This window comes from Schistocerca serialis, chromosome 1, assembly GCF_023864345.2.
Source record: "Schistocerca serialis cubense isolate TAMUIC-IGC-003099 chromosome 1, iqSchSeri2.2, whole genome shotgun sequence".
In the NCBI taxonomy this organism is placed as follows: Eukaryota; Metazoa; Arthropoda; class Insecta; order Orthoptera; family Acrididae; genus Schistocerca; species Schistocerca serialis.
This window is the reverse complement of record NC_064638.1, coordinates 668,346,161-668,366,563: the sequence shown is the minus strand read 5'-3', so window position 1 is coordinate 668,366,563 and position 20,403 is coordinate 668,346,161. Positions and strand designations below refer to the sequence as shown.

General features: G+C 41.1%; 1 protein-coding gene across 2 annotated transcripts in view; it reads left to right on the top strand.

Moving 5' to 3' along the window:
* Positions 1 to 20,403, top strand: part of LOC126479909 (uncharacterized protein C05D11.1-like) — a 131,517-nt gene that overhangs the window by 32,301 nt on the left and 78,813 nt on the right. For both annotated transcript variants that reach the window (XM_050103824.1, XM_050103825.1), the window contains one exon: positions 3,685 to 3,894. In XM_050103824.1, coding sequence (XP_049959781.1) covers positions 3,685 to 3,894 — 210 coding nt within the window. The remainder of the gene's footprint in view (positions 1 to 3,684; positions 3,895 to 20,403) is intronic.

Here is a 20,403-nt window from a genome sequence, read left to right as displayed (position 1 = left end):
TTCAAGTGCACGTTTTCATCTTCTGCCATGTATGGCATTATGCCATAATAAAGAATCAAATATGAGATAGTACACTACTGGTACTCCAAAAAAATTTACATCCCCAAGACTACACTGAAAAGCTTAGTATCAGACGGGACCTACTTCAGTGTGAATCTGGAAAAAACCAATGTGTACTTCAAGCTGAATTATGCATCTCAGTATGGTTTACGAAATCCCGATGTTCTTGGAGTATCCTCTGATGTCCTGTTTCTTTTATGACGTAATGTAAGCTTTCTTTGTGCTTTATACGTACGGCCATGAGGGCTTTCTAAACCACTGTAGCTGTGCACGTACAATAATGCCTGTTTTCTGGCGCTCTCTGGCATCTACTAAATCGAACTGTTCGAAAAGCGTTACTTTCCAAGTAAATTTCTTTTTACGCAAGATAAATATGTTACGTGTGAGTAAGTGGGATGAATTTCTTAAATTACATTTAAAACTGAACACTTTGAGGACCTGCCACTTACAAGATTTCGAGCCCAGAAGACCAGACATTTGTGTCATTATTTTAAATTTACTGGCACATTTGTGTGATGTATCTTAAAGTACAACACACGGAAAAAAGATCAATATTACATGTGAAAGCTTAGCTTCTCTTGTTGCTTATTAATCTTAGAGACCAGTAGTGTATGTGAAAGCTAAGCTTTTTTGTAGCTATACTATATATATTTATGTAAACCATTAACTTTTCCTCTTTGTGTGTTCGCACTACATAACAGTGATCTGGCTATTGGCCGACTATAACACGTGTCCAATGCTCTGAATATCTGCTGTCATCGGCTGGCGAGATAACGTGGCAAGAGATATGACTGGCTTGCAAAAGGACATCGCAATCCCAATCGCTCCGGAAACTAACGTGCTGTGTTTGGTGGCATTCGAATTTATACTTCCGTAATACGAAAATATGCAGCGTATATGTTGCTGCACATCAAAGATCTTTCCAAAACTTCTCTCCTTTTTTTTTAATCAAAAGTCTTTCCAAAACTTCTCTCCCCTATTTTTTTTCCCCTTCTTCTGGGGGTTCTAAGCCAGTGTATAAAATGTAAACCATTCAAAGGATTGATACGTTTTACAGTTCGAAAGGAAAAATCTATGGAAAACCTACTGTCACCTAGCACGGAAAAAGTGTATTTTCTCCCTGGAAAAAGTATATTTTTTAATTGGGATATCTGGGAATAATCCAGGAATTGTTTTTCCTTGTCCACGTATACACCCTAACCACTTCTAGGTCATAAGCAGTGGAAATAGTAACCACTGATAGTTTGCGTGAACCACTGAGCAGAGAAAGGTACAAAAACCATATACAAAATTAATAGTTTAGCTTTCAGACAATGTCCTTTTGATGCCGAGCTAATAAGTACAGGTGCATTGTCCTGTGCTGTGACCTGACTGATACTGTATGAGTCCCAGAAATCAGAGAAAAGCTAAGGCACATGTTCCAAATTTTAAGTTCTGTGACTGTCTACCACTTAATGCGTCAATTACACTCCTGGAAATTGAAATAAGAACACCGTGAATTCATTGTCCCAGGAAGGGGAAACTTTATTGACACATTCCTGGGGTCAGATACATCACATGATCACACTGACAGAACCACAGGCACATAGACACAGGCAACAGAGCATGCACAATGTCGGCACTAGTACAGTGTATATCCACCTTTCGCAGCAATGCAGGCTGCTATTCTCCCATGGAGACGATCGTAGAGATGCTGGATGTAGTCCTGTGGAACGGCTTGCCATGCCATTTCCACCTGGCGCCTCAGTTGGACCAGCGTTCGTGCTGGACGTGCAGACCGCGTGAGACGATGCTTCATCCAGTCCCAAACATGCTCAATGGGGGACAGATCCGGAGATCTTGCTGGCCAGGGTAGTTGACTTACACCTTCTAGAGCACGTTGGGTGCCACGGGATACATGCGGACGTGCATTGTCCTGTTGGAACAGCAAGTTCCCTTGCCGGTCTAGGAATGGTAGAACGATGGGTTCGATGATGGTTTGGATGTACCGTGCACTATTCAGTGTCCCCTCGACGATCACCAGTGGTGTACGGCCAGTGTAGGAGATCGCTCCCCACACCATGATGCCGGGTGTTGGCCCTATGTGCCTCGGTCGTATGCAGTCCTGATTGTGGCGCTCACCTGCACGGCGCCAAACACGCATACGACCATCATTGGCACCAAGGCAGAAGCGACTCTTATCGCTGAAGACGACACGTCTCCATTCGTCCCTCCATTCACGCCTGTCGCGACACCACTGGAGGCGGGCTGCACGGTGTTGGGGCGTGAGCGGAAGACGGCCTAACGGTGTGCGGGACCGTAGCCCAGCTTCATGGAGACGGTTGCGAATGGTCCTCGCCGATACCCCAGGAGCAACAGTGTCCCTAATTTGCTGGGAAGTGGCGGTGTGGTCCCCTACGGCACTGCGTAGGATCCTACGGTCTTGGCGTGCATCCGTGCGTTGCTGCGGTCCGGTCCCAGGTCGACGGGCACGTGCACCTTCCGCCGACCACTGGCGACAACATCGATGTACTGTGGAGACCTCACGCCCCACGTGTTTAGCAATTCGGCGGTACGTCCACCCGGCCTCCCGCATGCCCACTATACGCCCTCGCTCAAAGTCCGTCAACTGCACATACGGTTCACGTCCACGCTGTCGCGGCATGCTACCAGTATTAAAGACTGCGATGGAGCTCCGTAAGCCACGGCAAACTGGCTGACACTGACGGCGGCGGTGCACAAATGCTGCGCAGCTAGCGCCATTCGACGGCCAACACCGCGGTTCCTGGTGTGTCCGCTGTGCCGTGCGTGTGAGCATTGCTTGTACAGCCCTCTCGCAGTGTCCGGAGCAAGTATGGTGGGTCTGACACACCGGTGTCAATGTGTTCTTTTTTCCATTTCCAGGAGTGTATATCATGAGTGGTTATCTTAAATGGGTGTTCCAACCAGAATGTTATGAAGGCTGATTTCTATGTTGTAATTTTTTTTTTTTTTTTCACTGATAAGAAGGACCTACTTTTTATTTTTCATGTGAATCTTTCAATAACCAAGCAATTTAACATCATGTTATTGGAGAATGGCAGAGTAGGCACTAATGTTTCTAGTAGTATGGAAGCGTTAACTTGTTATAGGGACCCCAAATTATAATCTGTTAAGAAGATGCTTAGATTTGATGTCTGCTGCTTTTCCATACCTGACATGTATTTGTAGTTTTCTAGGAGCATTCTTAACATTTTGCTATTTTATCATACCAGTGAATAAGAAAAATCACATGGAAATGGCTTCCAAACTATCTTTACAGTCTTGTTTGAAGTTCAGAGTGGTATTTTATTCCGTTGTTGAAGTACTTAAGTAGTTGTCCATAGGCATAGGACAGAAAATTTAAAATTTTGGTAACTAAAAACAAAATTGAAAAAAAGTTGAAGCACAATCTCTGGCTCCTTGGCTTGCAAATACCCACATAATGTTAGGAATAATGCTCACAGTAATGTCAGCCTACATTTTTACAGTAAGTTGAAGTGTGAAGTGTTGTTAGAGCTCAGTAAATGTAGAATATACAGTAGTTGCTTGATATGCAATAGCTTAATTAATATAATTATAAATAAAGCACGTGAATTGGTGAATAACATTTCCTTTGTTTTTCAGGACTCCGGATTCATCACTGAAGTTCACCACATCACAGAAGAAGGGGAAGATGCAGGGGTGGTTTATTGTGAAATGCAAGGCCGTGAAAACATGGGCGAATCAAGATCTCATTTGGCAATGGTACGAGGTGTCTACCCTGGTGTCTGTGGCTATAAATCAGAAACTGGAGGCATTATGAAGAACTTGAGGGAAAGCACTGATAACACAAAGGTAAATAGAAGCAATGTTAATTTTGTGCACATATGCAATATGTGACGAAACTTTGTTTTGTGTAACAAAACTAAATATGGAGTGAAATGCAGTGTAATGTATTTCACAGAAAACGTGATTTAGCGCTCAGGTACTGTCTATATTTCTATTCAATTATTTAAAAAAATTATGTAATTTGATTTAATAAATACATATGATGAATGGCAAACAGTCACATATTGCTAATCATTGTATGCAGCAAAAACATCCTCCTAACAGCAGAGAGACTTAACTGGCTTTTGAACAACTGCTCTTATTTGTGAATAATGGCCTATGTGCACATTTCACACATACAACACTCACATGCGCTACACATCAATCAACTACAGCAGAGTGGCTGCCATTCCTAATTTTTTATACACTACCATAATTTTTCTCACATAGTTAAGGCATTATCGACATTCTATAAATTATTATGTTCAGTTTTAATATTTTACAGGAAGGTTAGAGTAATTTCCCCCTTGGATAGTTGATCATCTCAGAATTCTTTTTTCAAAATTGGTCTGTGCTTGGTAGAAAGTTGTAATCAATCTGATCTGGAAGGGGCTTAACTGTTGAGGAGTGGTGTAAGAAGCAAATATGATCTGCCAGAACTCCGTTTTGGTACACAAATGGGAGGAGGGTGTGGTCTGCTGGTTGCTGAGGAACATGCAAAACCAATTTAGCAAGAAAACTTCTCTAATAATCTAGAAGTCTTGAAGGGGGAGCACTATCAACATTGTATGCCCATCCTTTTGACGGGAGGTCTTTGGGAATGACAGCCATTTACTATTGTGAGAAAATGAAACACCTACAGCCATATTTATGATTTTATTTATTTTGTAGGTATGAGTTTCGGTGCTTCAGTGCGCCATCTTCAGGCTGTAATTGATGCTGAAGGGTTTACACAATCCCTTTATGTACCGCATCAGTGGCCAGCATAACTGGTTACACAGACTGTCTGAAAACTTTGGCGTCAGCACTCCAACTGTCAACCAGCAGATATTGGTATTAATGCAGACAAGCTGGTGTGAGTCTTGCAGCAGAGTAATGTGGCAACTGTCGTGGACAGCACGCATCAGGCATTTTATTGCAGAACCACTGAGCCAGATGTTTACCTGTTGGCAGCTATAGGCTGGGCCTGTCAGTTTTTATGCTGGTATCAGCTACCTTGTATGTGGCCTTCGCTTTGTGCCATGTTCTGTTTCTCTGTGCTTAATTGTTCAGTAGCTTGTGTTGGTCAAGTTTTTGTTTTGCCCGTCTCACCGTAGAGACACTTGCATAGAGTGTTTTGTTCCCTCTCCAAGAGTTCAGATCCCTGGTTTGTTGTTGAATCTGTTGGCTGGAAGAGTTGTATTTGAGCCGACAGCGATGGTTTTGTGGCTTTGTGTATTATACGAGGGTGGTGAAGTGGACACTCTTATGTATGTAATCCTTTCCCTATTTTCATAGTGTTAAATTGTAGTCATCATGGGCACATATTTTATGTGATACTAGCAAGAACAATTGTGCCTCCAGAAGCAACAGCAGCTGAAGCACAACCAGTATCAAGTGCAGCTGCAGGAGATGCTCAAACAGAATGGATCTGCTTGCACACTGTGCTGATAGTGGACTAGATGTTTGCAGAGAAGCTTGCTGTTTGCTGGTTTTTATGAGTCATCAATGGAAAAGTGGGGAAGTTCCTTGTGCTGGTTCTTGCTGCATTGCCAAGTAATGTGTATCATAAATCCTGCTGATGAGGCTACCTTGTTATTGTCCAACAATGTGGGGTAGTACAAAATTGTGCAAAACTCGAAGTCTTCCTCTGAGCCCAGGAAACTTAACTTTCAAGTGTTCTGTCAGCTGCTGATGCATTATGTTTTACATGTAACCCATATGGTGGTGGTACAGTTGTAATTTAACCAGCACCACAAGTGCTCCAGGCAGATGTATGCAGCCTCAGTCAGCAACATGTGAAAGATCATTTTTTGCAAATGACTTTTAGTGTCTTCATTGTCCTACTTCATATGCAGACTTGCTAATTATGGATATGATCGTCCATTTAGCACCTGACGTCGAGGTCCAAGCTAGGGCATTGGTCTTGTCTGACCCTGCTTTAGCCAAAGTTGTCCAGATTACTGAATCACAAGAACTTATGGCAGTGGCAAGGGATGTACTTTATGAAAATTGGCAGGTGGCGATGTTAGATATGTGTACTAAATAACTAAAAGTGGCCTGAAGGGTTGGCCAAGCAGTCTTACTTTCTGCTGAGCCGATGTGCGCTTCTGTTGTTGGTGGATTGTGCGCCACCTGCCTTCATCTGCAGTGAGGTCGGCAGATATTGGTAAGTTGAAGAGCCGTGGTTCCAATTTCTTAGCCAATCGGTGTCAGTCTCCTTCTGTCTCTGTTTCTGCATAGTGGACAAGTTAGCAGTCCTGCCACAACTGCCATGTTGTGGATGTTAGACAGGATTGCCCATACATAGGTACCATGTGTGTGTATACCGAAAAGTAGACAATTTGCCATCAGTTTGTGACAGTCGAGCCACAGGATGGTCATCCAAAGCCCCAGTGTTTTCCCTGGTTTCGGAGGCTGTGTGTTACGCTATTTTATTCTGCTAAGGTTGATTGAGGATGGGTGATAGGTAGATATGGGAGAAACAGTCAGCCTAATAAACTTAGACACACTCATGCTCTTGGGTTGGCAATGGCCACTACACCATGCTGTCTCTTACACTAAACAGTGTATGCCTTTGAAGGGGCAATTCTTGTTCTCTGCAAATTATAAGACTGTGGAATGACAACTTACATTATTAGCGGTTAATTTATCACTGGTGAAAAATATTTTTGTGTTAGACACTTTCTCTGGTTTTTGGCTTCCAGGTTGTTGACAGAGTACATTTAGTGTCTTAACTGGAACCATTTAAAGATTTGGAGTCTTTATTGGGATCTTATGACCAGATGTTTGAGAATACTGTGGAACAGACAGAAGATTTCGAACCACACATCTTTCTTAAGCCATCAGCAAATGCGTAATTATGTTGCCCCTGCCCCATTCCCATCGCCATGTGTGACAGTCAAGATCGAGTTTCGAGTAACAGTGTTGGCAGGATCTGTGCGTCATTTTCCTACTTTGTCAACTCAGTTGGTAAATCTTTTGGTGGAGATTCAGAAGCTGAATGGTGCCGTGCACCTTTGTACTGATGTTAAACAGATGGTCAGTGGGCAGTATGTTACAAACTTGTATCCAATTCTGCAGCCGGAGGAACTGTTGGTGAAGTTGTCAGGGAGCCATTATTTTTCATACTTATGTGACACATACCTGCAGTTGTCTTTAGACGCCACTCCTCGGGATTTCTTGGTGCTCAACACTCCATTTGGGTTTTACCAGTTTAATTACGTGGAATTTCGTGTGCAGCAGGAACTTATGAATGATATTTGTGGCAGTTTATTCAACTATCTTGATGACGTATGGGTCACAGGCTCCAAGGAAGTACAGCATTACAAAATCAGCAAGCAGTTTTCCGGCTTCTGGATAATGGTCTTTGTTGCAAATCGGAAAAATGTTTTTCACCCAAGGGTACATTTTTTGTGTCATGTGCTCAGCGAAGGTGGCCTCGTACCTACTATAATGGATCTGGGAGATGTTATTTGTTACCGGATTTGTCGATACCAAATTGTAAATGTTTTCTTATATTTTTGTCAGAATATTTTTTTTATTGTAATTTGCCTTATTTTATGCTAATTTACTTATATTTTTGAGAGTGAAAGCATATTGATTACTATTAGTAAATGTGATGAAGAATATCAAAGAGACTGGTTACAAGTGGAAGCTTGTGTGTTGTGTGAAATGTCTTTGACGCTGGAGTCGTCTTTGATTGTAGTCAGTCGGCAGTGAACTCTTGGTGTGTGTTGACGGTAAAACAATGTGCAGGTCGCTGTTATAAATACTTGTTAGTGAACAGAAAAAATGAATTATGTTACTATTTTTTTTATATAAACTTTAAGAAGAAACCACATTCGAAGAAATGGTATTTGAAGCACCAAAAATGAGGCAAACGCATTGAACCAGGTCATTTCTGCAACCGACGAAACTGCATTGGGGAATCATACTTCCGCTAGACAACTGAAGCCAAGACAAATATCACCTTGTAAACATTTCACGGAAAAGATACTGTCACAAAATATGCCAAATTTAAGTAAATAAAAATAATAGTGAGCATATTTCACTACGAACAGGCAAGTCAGAGCCATCGTCAACCTACTGGCACCCAAGCACCTGGAGGAGTTCCAATCCTTTGTGGGTAAGATTTCTTATTATACTAAGTTCGACCCCCAGGCCACACACATCTGCCATCCACTCCCTGTTTTGCTTCTTTACATTGGATAAGCTGTTAATCCAGCCTCCGAAATGTCCCAGTATGGCATAGGTGCAGTTCTATCGCATCATGACCCATATGGCACTGAGCATCCCATTGCTAAAGCATTGAATACACTTACAGTGGTCAGTGTAATTATTCATGGGTGGAAAAGGAGGCAATGGCTATCAGTTTTAGTATTAAAAAGTTTCACGATTTCTTGTATGGAGCGAAGTTCCCACTCATCACTAGCTGCATGCTGCTGGTCTCCGTATTCGTCGTTCCAAGCTTGTGGATAGGACTGCCTACTGCTTGCAGAGATGAGCACTCTTTCTCAGTAATTATAGCTATGACATTAGTTGTTAACCATCTAGCTTGCTGATACAGTTGCATTGTCACAGTTGCAAGCAGTACCAGATCCGTAGTGTGATCAACAGGAAGCTCTCATTTTTGTATTGGGCAGTACCTCATAGCAGACAATGCTCACTTCCTACCTGGCCCCCTCAGCTTGTGCCAGGGTGGGTCCTCTGCTTGCCATGGAGGAACAAAGCTGGAGTGTGATTTCCCTCCAACATAACGTGCTCGCATACTTCCAGCTGCTGCAGTCAGTGCATTGGGTTATGTCTTGTACAAAGACTCTGGCATGGCGTTGTGTCTACTGGCTGGCAATTGATTGTGATATCGAACATTTTGTGCAGGCTGGTGCAGCTTGTGAACAAAATTATGGGTGCTGCTGCTTCCGCTTTCCCCTTGGCCATCATGCACCACACTTGGATCACATGCACGTCAACTTTGCCAGCCCCTTTTGAAAGCACATGGTTTTTAGTAGTGAATGTGTTATCCATTTTCCCGTAAGTTGCTATCGAGAGCTACTATTTGTGGGTCGTCTGTAGTTTTTGCTAGCAAAAGCTTCCCGTGGACCCTTGTGTTCTACCACAGTTGGTAATTTGTGTCGTGGGAGTTTGGAGATTTTTGCATGTGCAGTGGTATCCAGCATGTAACTGGTAACCAGCATGTAACTACTGTCCCATTTCACCTGGCCACTAACTCTGAAGTGGAGTACTTCATGTGAAGGTCAGGAACCAAAAGTAGTAGTCTGTTTCTGGCTCGTCATGAGACAGTGCACCATCTAGTTTCTTGCTGCAAATCTGTTGGAAACATGACGCTGCCATTCGCCTCACCTGCTAGGCAATGGGATTAGTCAGTGATTTGTTGGTAGGAGGCTACCAGTTGCGGCAGTGTCCACATTTGCTGTTGTCCTACTTACACCCGTGGAATAGGCCCCAGTGACTCTAGCTACAGAGTGAATGCAATTGCAACCATTGCCTTCCTTTCACTATATGCACACGGGTGAGTCCTTGTCCCTACTGATGCAGGCCTGTGCAATCTTTCGCCACTCCGGAGACACTAAGAGCTTTGTCTACTTCTGGGCTAGATCAGTTGCTGGGGAATCTCAAGGCCTCTCAGGCTTTTACGGAGCAGATCTTGGCACAAAGCTGGCCATTTTTGGTCTTTCAAAGCCTTTCTAGTGGGGGCAGATTTAGTCTCCCTGCCAGCAGACATCGATGGATACACAGGTGAGATGTGTGTGTCGCAGCAGAGTAGTGCGGCAGGAGTGTGCATCAAGCATTTTGTGGACAGAACCTCTGACCCAAGTATTTACCTGTTGGCAGTAATAGACCAGGCCTGTCAGTTCTTATGCTGGCATCAGTTGTCTTCGACCTAGCTCACACCTCCTGTTGTGGTCTACTTCCACATGTTTAATTGTTCACTCGCTTGCGCCCAGCTCTATGTGGTGTCCGGACTGTGTGCTCCCCCTTAGACTGACCTGCATATAGAGTTTTGTTCCCTCTTCATGGATTTAGCTCACTGGCTTGTGGTAGAGTTAATTGGTTAGTATACAAAATGAAACAAGCAAAGAGCTTAGAGGAAATGTGAGCAGCACAGTGTATCACTTCCTTGCAGGATATCATCTCATGTTGAGATGAGAAACTGCTGATAGTGAAAGCCTGTCTATGTGTGGTGTAACTTTATCTAGTTACTTCTGTTGGGATGAAGTCACCTCGTTTCTGTTCATACAGGATACTGTCTGCTGACAGTGTTTTCATATGAGATGAATGTGTTGCACATTTAAAAATTACTTCTCTCCCTAAGCCCTTTAAATGCAGCTTTTAATATGTGAGGTTAAAATCATCGGGAGAGCTGGACTTGCTATATAAACTACAGATAATATTATGTACATGGTAGGCAGCAATGTGCAAGAAAATATTAAAGAGAAAGTTACAGTTAGATAACATGTTATTTTTGGCGTACAGTTGGAGAAACCTATGCCATAATTTTAAACGTGTGCTATGTGAAGAAAAGAGTCCTGTTGTATCATTGTTCAAGAGGAAGGATAAAAGTGACTCGGACAAATACAGAAGAATATGTTTACCTAACTCAAGATATAAAATCTTTGTGAAAATAATTAGAACATTGATAAGAAAAATTTCTTTGGTCTTCTTAGAGACCATATTGAGAAGTGTCTCTGCTGTGTTCAATGTGTAACAGATAATTGAGAAGCGCCAAGAATATACAGTATAACCCCACTTTTATGTTCCTGGAATTAACATTTTCCCGCCATTTACGACATTTTTTATCGTTCCTGTCAAATTTCCTGTGTCCACAATGTTCATTTGCTTCAGATTTTAGGTCAACATATTTATAATTTTCTTGCGATTTACACATTACGAAAAAGTGTTCATGGAGAAGAAAATGACACTGGCATGATGTTGGCCATACAGTAATGTTTATAAATAGTAAGTAGTTTCGTTACACCAGAGTGCTATACTCAGAGGATTTGAACTAGTAAACGTGTAATAGTTACAACAATTCGTACCGCATTTCCAGCCGCTGCCAAGCTCTACTTGGCATCGTGGCTGATGGAAGTAACTAGGTGCGTTCGAATAAAGATGTTATGACCAATCACGACAACAGTTTCCATACCATCTCTGCTGCACAAACACATTTTCATGATTGTTGTGATCATTGTCACCTTTGTCGAATCGTATTTAGCGAGTTTCGGAGTTTGTCCACTTGTAGTGCTAGTTGACACTGTCATTCACTTTCGTGTTGCTCAAATGTTTTTACTTTTTAGTATAAACAAGTGCTGGTTACGCGAGTTTTTCATGTTGAGCAAAATGTGTTTCGAGAATTTATTCTCATTGTCAAGTGCAGTATTTATGTATGTGCTTTTATTTATTTATTTATTTATTTTGCGATGTCACACAAACAATGTGAGTGATAGTTTGCAAGTGTGTGGTTTTCTGCATAACTGAGGAGGCACAGTACCTGATAACCTCAAAAAGATGACTACAGGAGAGATGCAGAACACCACGTGCAAACGCAGCACAAAATACTTATCTACATACACTACTGGCCATTAAAATTGCTACACCAAGAAGAAATGCAGATGATAAAAGGGTATTTATTGGACAAATATATTATACTAGAACTGACATGTGATTACATTTTCCTGCAATTTGGGTGCATAGATCCTGAGAAATCAGTACCCAGAACAACCACCTCTGGTCGTAATAACGGCCTTGATACGCCTGGGCATTGAATCAAACAGAGCTTGAATGGTGTGTACAGGTACAGCTGCCCATGCAACTTCAACACGATTCCACAGTTCATCAAGAGTAGTGACTGGCATATTGTGACGAACCAGTTGCCCGGCCACCATTGACCAGACGTTTTCAATTGGTGAGAGATCTGGAGAATGTGCTGGCGAGGGCAGCAGTCGAACATTTTCTTTATCCAGAAAGACCCGTACAGGACCTGCAAAATAACCAATATTGTAGATGTCCCTGTCCAGCTAGAAGTCGTTGGGGAAGGAACAATTGTTCTATTGATCGAAGATGAACTAAATGTCTAGGGCGGCCGTGTGCTTTGAACGAAATGGGTAATGATGCATTATCCTGCTGAAATGTTGGGTTTCGCAGGGATCGAATGAAGGGTAGAGCCACGGGTCGTAACGCATCTCAAATGTAACGTCCACTGTTCAAAGTGCCGTCAATGCGAACAAGAGGTGACCAAGATGTGTAACCAATGGCACCCCATACCATCATGCTGGGTGATATGCCAGTATGGCGATGAGAAATACACACTTCCAATGTGCGTTCACCGCGATGTCACCAAATGTGGGTGCGACCATCATGATGCTGTAAACAGAACCTGGATTCATCCGAAAAAATGACGTTTTGCCATTCGTGTACCCAGGTTCGTCATTGAGTACACCATTGCAGGCACTCCTGTCTGTGATGCAGCGTCAAGGGTAACGGCAGCCATGGCCTCCGAGCTGATAGTCCATGCTGCTGCAAACATCGTCGAACTGTTGGTGCAGATGGTTGTTGTCTTGCAAACTTCCCCATCTGTTGACTCAGGGATCGAGATGTGGCTGCACGATCCGTTACAGCCATGCGGATAAGGTGCCTGTCATCTCGACTGCTAGTGATACAAGGCCCTTGGGATCCAGCACGGCGTTCCGTATTACCCTCCTGAACCAACCTATTCCATATTGTGCTAACAGTCATTGGATCTCGACCAACGCGAACAGCAATGTTGCGATACGATAAACCGCAATCGCGATAGGCTACAATCCGACCTTTTTCAAAGTCGGAAACGTGATGGTACGCATTTCTCTTCCTTACACGAGGCATCACAACGATGTTTCACCAGGCAATGCCGGTCAACTGCTGTTTGTGTATGAGAAATCGGTTGGAGACTTTCCTCATGTCAGCACGTTGTAGGTGTCACCACCGGCGCCAACCTTGTGTGAATGCTCTGAAAAGCTAATCATTTGCATATCACAGCATCTTCTTCCTGTCGGTTAAATTTCACGTCTGTAGCACGTCATCTTCGTGGTATAGCAAATTTAATAGCCAGTAGTGTATTTGCCCATGACAATGAGAAAAAATTCTTTAAACGTGCCATTCTAAGCATGAAAAAACACACAAGTAGTGCAGTATTTCAGCATTTAAATAACAAATGATGGCTACAGACTTTCAAAAACATTGATTATGATGTATTAGATTGAGTCAAATGTTCCTATTTCCCAGACAGTTATCAGTTACAGTTACATCAGCAGTTTATATTAGATAATAAACAAGTCCCTGACAAGTCTTTTGATGCCTGTTGTGTACATATATCACAAATAAAGTGTGAAAATACAAGGGGATCCCATATATAATTTTTGCAGCTTAAAATGTTATTTCCCACATTTTACATCATTTTTTGAAGTCCCTTCAAAAGTGTAAAAGCAGGGTTTCACTGTAATTTGGAAGCACACATAGCACATATTGTTTGCATAAAAGCATGTAGTAGGATTAATATGATAATGGAAGGTTCAGGGAGAATTTAATAATTTAGAAGTAGAGGAAACAAATCGCAGAATAATACGCACTGAATAGTCAACAGGCATATCTGTCTGTAGAGCTACATTGTACCAACTGAAATGCACAATGCTGGGATTGCAGTTATGAAGGTTGACTGTGATGAAAGTTTGTGTCGGTTGTGTGGGTAGATGGAAAAGGAGGAAGGGAGAGTTAGGTAAAGTTGGGGAGAAGGAGGTAACAGCTTGGAGGGAAGCAGCAGGTGTACAGGATAGGATGTAGGAGGAAGGTGGCAGGGATAGGAATATGACACGTGGTCACCGGCACTGGTGAGTTGATGCAGCATGTGGTAATGATGATGTGGAGGAGTGGATAGACAGTGGCTGGAACGAAAGAGGAAGGAGAGACTGTGGGAAAGGTGACGTGAGTGCAGAATGACTAAAGTTAGGGTTATGGTGCAGGGTGAGTGCAGAGGTGGTGTGTGAGACAAGGGCTAGTGGAGATTGAGACCAGGAGGATTACGGGAATGAAGTATGTGTTTAAGAACAAATCAGATTTACACAGTTTAGAATCACTGATGTTTCGGGGAAGGATCCAGAAGGCATGGGTCAGAAAGAAACCATTGAAATTGAGCATGTTGTGCTCAGCAGCATTTTCACCATTGGTTGGTCAGTTCTTCTCTCAGCCATAGCAAGATGGTGACCATTCATACTGATGGACATCCAATTGATAGATTTTGCCCACATAAAATGCTGTGCAGAAATTGCATCAGAACTAGTGTTTGATATAGTGGCATTAACGGGTGCCTCTCCTTCTGCCTCTGATGGGATAAGGATAAGCCTGTGACAGGACTAGAACAGTATGTACTGGGTGGGTGAATTGGACAGGCCTTGCACACGAATATTCCACAGAAATAAGACTCCTTATGGCAAGGGGTTGGGAGTGAGTGGGCCACACTGGATATTGTGTAGATTGAGCGGGTGGCAGAATACCACTTTAGGAAGGGTGGTAAGAGTATAGGGTAGGCCATCATTACTGGCCATGATGATAAATAGCGAAGCGAGCTGGTTAATGGGGCTGGTGTGGAGATTAGGGGTGTTCGGAGATAGGGCACAGGAAATCTGTGTGTGGGCTAAGGACTTAAGACTTCCGGAACAATGGACAGTTCAGTCCATAGGTGGCCAGACTATATTGAAGTGATTTTTTGCTGTGGTGGGGGTGATAGCTATCAAAATACAGGTATTGTTGCTTATTAGCTTGATATGTACAGAAGGTGTGGATGAAACCATCAGATAGATGGAAATCAATGTCCAACTAGGTAGCACATTGGGCTGAGGAGGACCAGGTGAATTAAATGGGAGAGAAAATGTTGAGGCTGTGGAGGAATGAGGTTAGGATTTCTTGGCACTGGGCCCACATCATGAAGATATCGTCAATGAACTTGAACCAGATAAGGGATTTGGGGTTTTGGGAGACAAGGTTTCCTCCAGAGAGCCCCTAAACAAGTTGGTACAGGAGAGTGCCATGTGGGTGTCCTTGGCCATGTGGTGGATTTAAGAGAAATGCTACAAACGTTCCACAGAACAGCGACTCTCAGCTCTTGTTTTACAGGAGTCAGACATGTGTGCCAAACTGCAGAGATGAATTCTAGATCTGAGCACCAGAAACGAGATTCTCATGTGCAGTTGAAGGCCACTCCAAGAGAGGGCATAAGAAGTGAGAGAATCGGAAAAGAATCTGACATCTATTCTGTAAAAATAAAAGTTAACAGATATTGAAATAAATGGTTCAAATGTGACAAAAATGGTGGAAAATTGTATTTATTTATACTTAACAAATAAAAGATAATTGAAATAGTCCATACAACCCACATATTTGTATTTAATAAAAAAATATATATAATAATTACTATTACCTCAAGGCAGAGAAGTGGACATCAGACACTGGAGGTGGCAAAAGAGGCAGTGTATTGTTTAAGAATGAAGTGGACAAATAAAAGATAATTGAAATAGTCCATACAACCCACATATTTGTATTTAATAAAAAAATATATATAATAATTACTATTACCTCAAGGCAGAGAAGTGGACATCAGACACTGGAGGTGGCAAAAGAGGCAGTGTATTGTTTAAGAATGAAGTGGACAAAAGCATGATAATTCCAGATGTTAGTGATGGTGCTCTGGCAACATCTGTTTTACACATTAGCAATGGCTGAATCAGTAAAGTTCTTGGCTAACAACCTGATTTTATTCTCAGAGTTCAGTGATGACTGCATTTCCTGTTAAATCAGTAATGTGCTTAGCAAAATACCTGATTTTATTCACAGAATTCCATGATGACTGCATTTCCACCTACCTACAGTTTACAATCACAAATTGTAGAATGTTTGTGTAATAGGTGCTCTACGTCAGGTGGTAATTCTGGGAAGTTCTAGCATTTGCAGCGAAGGAGAATTTGAACATGCTGAAATACCTTCCTAGTTTAAGTTAGGGGGCATTGTTTTGACATTATTATGAAAAGGATGACTTGCTGCTTACCCTGTAGTGGATATGTTGACTCACAGATAGGCACAACAAAAAGACTGTCAAACATGTAAAAAATTACAGTCTCTGGCTGTTGAATCCAGACCTATCCACGATATTGTCATGATTCTACCCTGGATTTTCTATTGCTTGGAAGTACTGTTTTGGAACATTGAATACATAAACTCTTTTGAAAGCTGGAAAATGGAAAGAATTGCAATTAATTCTATAGAAGAACCATATACTGATTTTAACATTGCGGGAAACTAGGGTCTTGGAGGAGAATGTAGTTGATACACAATGTTGCAGAATATATAAAGGGAAACTAGCAGTTACAAAAAAGAAAGTACTGATTTTTGGATCATCATTTTATGTCAACAAAAAAATCATTTATAGTATAGTAGCTTTAAAGTCAGTCAGAAAGGATGTCCATGTTCACAATGAAGAGCAAGAATAAGAGATTGATCTTATGAAATTTGAAGCACCCATAAATGGAGATAACAGAAGAAATCTGCACAAAGTGAATCAATTTTGGGATCTCTTATAATTTGAAATCTCCAACATACGTTAAAATACTTATCAGCAATTTCAGTGTGCAAGGGGAGGAAAAGAAATTTAAGAATAATGAAACAGAAAATTCAGCAGACTTGAGAAGAAAATACAAAAATGGTGGAATACTTATCTGTATGTGTAAAATATTCAACTTTAAACTTATGTCCATAAATTTACACAATCTACTAAGAAAATCCAAAACTTGAGTGTACCCAATTCTAGGAGAATTTCAGCTGGATCACATAATCGTGTCAAAAAGGAATATCAAGGATAGAAATTTAATTCAGATCATTCTTTCTAAGGTTCAAATTTAATTGTTGTTGTTGTTGTTGTTGTTGTTGTTGTTGTCTTCTTCAGACCAGAAGCTGGTTTGATGCAGTCCTCCATGCTACTCTATCATGTGCAAGCTTCTTCATCTCCAAGTAACTATTGCAACCTGCAGCCTTCTGAATCTGTTTAGTGTTTGAATCCTTTGGTCTCCCTCTACGATTTCTACCCTCCATGCTTCCCTCCAATACTAAATTGATGGTCCCTTGATGCCTCAGAATGTGTCCTACCAGCAGGTCCCTTCTTCTAGTCAAGTTGTGCCACAATTTTCTCTGCTCCCCAATTCTGTTCAGTACCTCCTCATTAGTTACATGATCTACCCATCCAATTTTCAGCATTCATCTGTAGCACCACATTTCAAAAGTTCCTATTTTCTTCTTGTCTGAACTATTTATTGTCCGTGTTTCACTTCCATACATGGCTACACTCCATACAAATATTTTCAGAAAAGACTTCCTGACACTTACATCTATATTTGATGTTAAGAAATTTCTCTTCTTCAGAAACTCTTTCCTTGTCATAGCCAGTCTACATTTTATGTCCTCCATACTTCAACCATCATCAGTCATTTTGCTCCCCAAATAGCAAAACTCATCTATTACTTTAAGTGTCTCATTTCCGAATCTAATTCCCTCAGCATTACCCAATGTAATTCGACTATATTCTATTATCCTCATCTTCCTCTTGTTGATGTTCATCTTGCATCTTCCTTTCAAGACACTGTCAATTCCGTTCAACTACTCTTCCAGGTCCTTTGCTGCCTCTGACAGAATTACAATGTCGTCGGCAAACCTCAAAGTTTTTATTTTTTCTCCATGGATTTTAATTCCTACTCCAAATTTTTCCTTTGTTTCCTTTACTGATTGCTCAATATAGAGATTGAATAACATCGGGGATAGGCTACAACCCTCTCTCACTGCCTTCCCAACCACTGCTTCCCTTTCATGCCCCTCTACTATTATAACTGCCATCTGGTTTCTGTACAAATTGTAAATAGCCTTTTGCTCCCTGTATTTGACCCCTGTCACCTTCAGAATTTTAAAGAGAGTATTCCGGTCAACATTGTCAAAAGCTTTCTCTAAGCCTACAAATGCTAGAAACGTAGGTTTGCCTTTCCTTAATCTTTCTTCTAAGATAAGTTGTAGGGTCAGTATTGCCTCATGTGTTTCAGCATTTCTATGGAATCCAAACATCTTGCTCATCAGATGGTAGAATTTTGTCAGAGCTGGCTCTCCCAAGGCTATCAGTAGTTCTAATGGAATGATGTCTACTCCTGGATCCTTGTTTCAACTTAGATCTTTTAGTGCTCTGTCAAACTCTTCATGCAGTATCATATCTCCCATTTCATCTTCATCTACATTTTCTTCCATTTCTATAATATTGTCCTCAAGAACATCGCCCTTGTATAGACCCTCTATATACTCCTTCCACCTTTCTGCTTTCCCTTCTTTGAATAAAACTGGTTTTCCATCTGAGCTCTTGATATTCATACAAGTGGTTCTCTTTTCTCCAAAGGTCTTTTTAATTTTCCTGTAGGCAGTATCTATCTTACCCATAGCGATATGTACCTCTACATCCTTACATTTGTCCTCTAGCCATCCTTGCATAGCCATTTTGTACTTCCTGTCGATCTCATTTTGGAGACATTTGTATTCCTTTTTGCCTGCTTCATTTACTGCATTTTTATATTTTCTCCTTTCATCAATTAAATTCCGTATCTCTTCTGTTACCCAAGGACTTCTACTAGCCCTCGTCTTTTTACGTACTTGATTCTCTGCTGCCTTCACTATTTCATCTCTCAAAGATACTGTATTTCTTTCCCTTGTTCTTGTCAGTTGTTCCTAATTCTCTTTCTAAAACTCTCTATAACCTCTGGTTCTTTCAGTTTATCCTGGGCCTATCTCTGTAAATTCCCACCTTTTTGCAGTTTCTTCAGTTTTAATCTGCAGTTCATAACCAATAGATTGCGGTAAGAGTCCACATCTGCGCCCTTAAAATGTTTTACAATTTAAAACCTGGTTCCTAAATCTCTGTCTTACTATTATATAATCTGTCTGAAACTTTTTACCAAATTTAATTATTCCCATCTTTAATAAAGAAGACAACTGAGAAAGTTGAGATACATCAGTACAGCCAGTATTACAAAAGAAAATATAGAAATATTTAGAGAAGAAATTGAAACAACTAAAAGGTGAATGACATGAACTCCAACAACAAATTATTAATGTGGCAGAAAAGACATAATGATTGACCAAGAAGATAAAGAGGATATTGTGGAACAGGCATTGTGTGGAACCTCCAGAACAAAGGGCTCAAAACTGGAGATGTTAAAAAGAAGAGCAGCAGCAATATCAACACCTAGAACAATTGAAACAACAAATAAAAGAAACATAAAAAGTAATCCAAAAAATCAAAAGAACCTTTAAAATATCTCAGCTTATGGAAGTACAACAAAATTTCACCAAAAATAATACTAGAAATTTTTTCCAGGCTTTTAAGTGTGTGTTTAAAGCATATCAGGTAGTAAGCATTTCTTTCAAATGCGATACTGACAAAATTGTATAAATAACAAACAATATTGTGGAATAGTAATAAAAATTTTTGACAGGTGTTTAAACTGTCCAATTCCTACAGTTAAATCAGAGTTTTCAGTATTATAAGAAAATACTGAGAGAGATTTCCCGTCAACATTGCTATAAATTCATGAAATCATCAGAACACACAAAAATGAAAACAAAAGTGGGAGAGGCTCAATTACCGCAGAATTATTCAAACTGTCAGAATCAAGAATTAGACGAGCTCTACATTTGTTTTTTGAAAACATTTGGAAAACAGAAAATATTCCAGACAAATGGAAAGTAGCAAGAATTAACCCGCTACATAAGAAGCAATACATACAAAATTTCGAGAATTACAGAGGAGTATCACTTCTACCACTGATATACAAAATATCAAAAATTCGCCTCTACAGCAAATGAGTGAACATTTGGGTGCTTTCGAAAGGGAAGACTATGTATAGAACAGACTTTTTATCTAAAATCAATGTCCGCCCCAGTAGCTGAGTGGTCAGTACGACGGAATGTCATGCCAAGAGGCCCGGGTTCGATTCCCAGCTGGGTCGGAAATTTTCTCCGCTTGGGGACTGGATGTTGTGTTGTCCTAATCATCATCATCATCATCGTCGTCTCATCCCATCTCATCTCAGCTCCATCGACATGCAATTCGCCAAAGTGGCATCAACTTGAAAGACTTGCAACAGGCGAACTGTCTACCCAATGGGAGGCTCTAGCCACACGACATTTTATTTCGTCTAAAATCAATAATTTGCCACAGAATGTTAATGGGCAAACTTTTAACAATATCATTTATTTGTTTCAAGA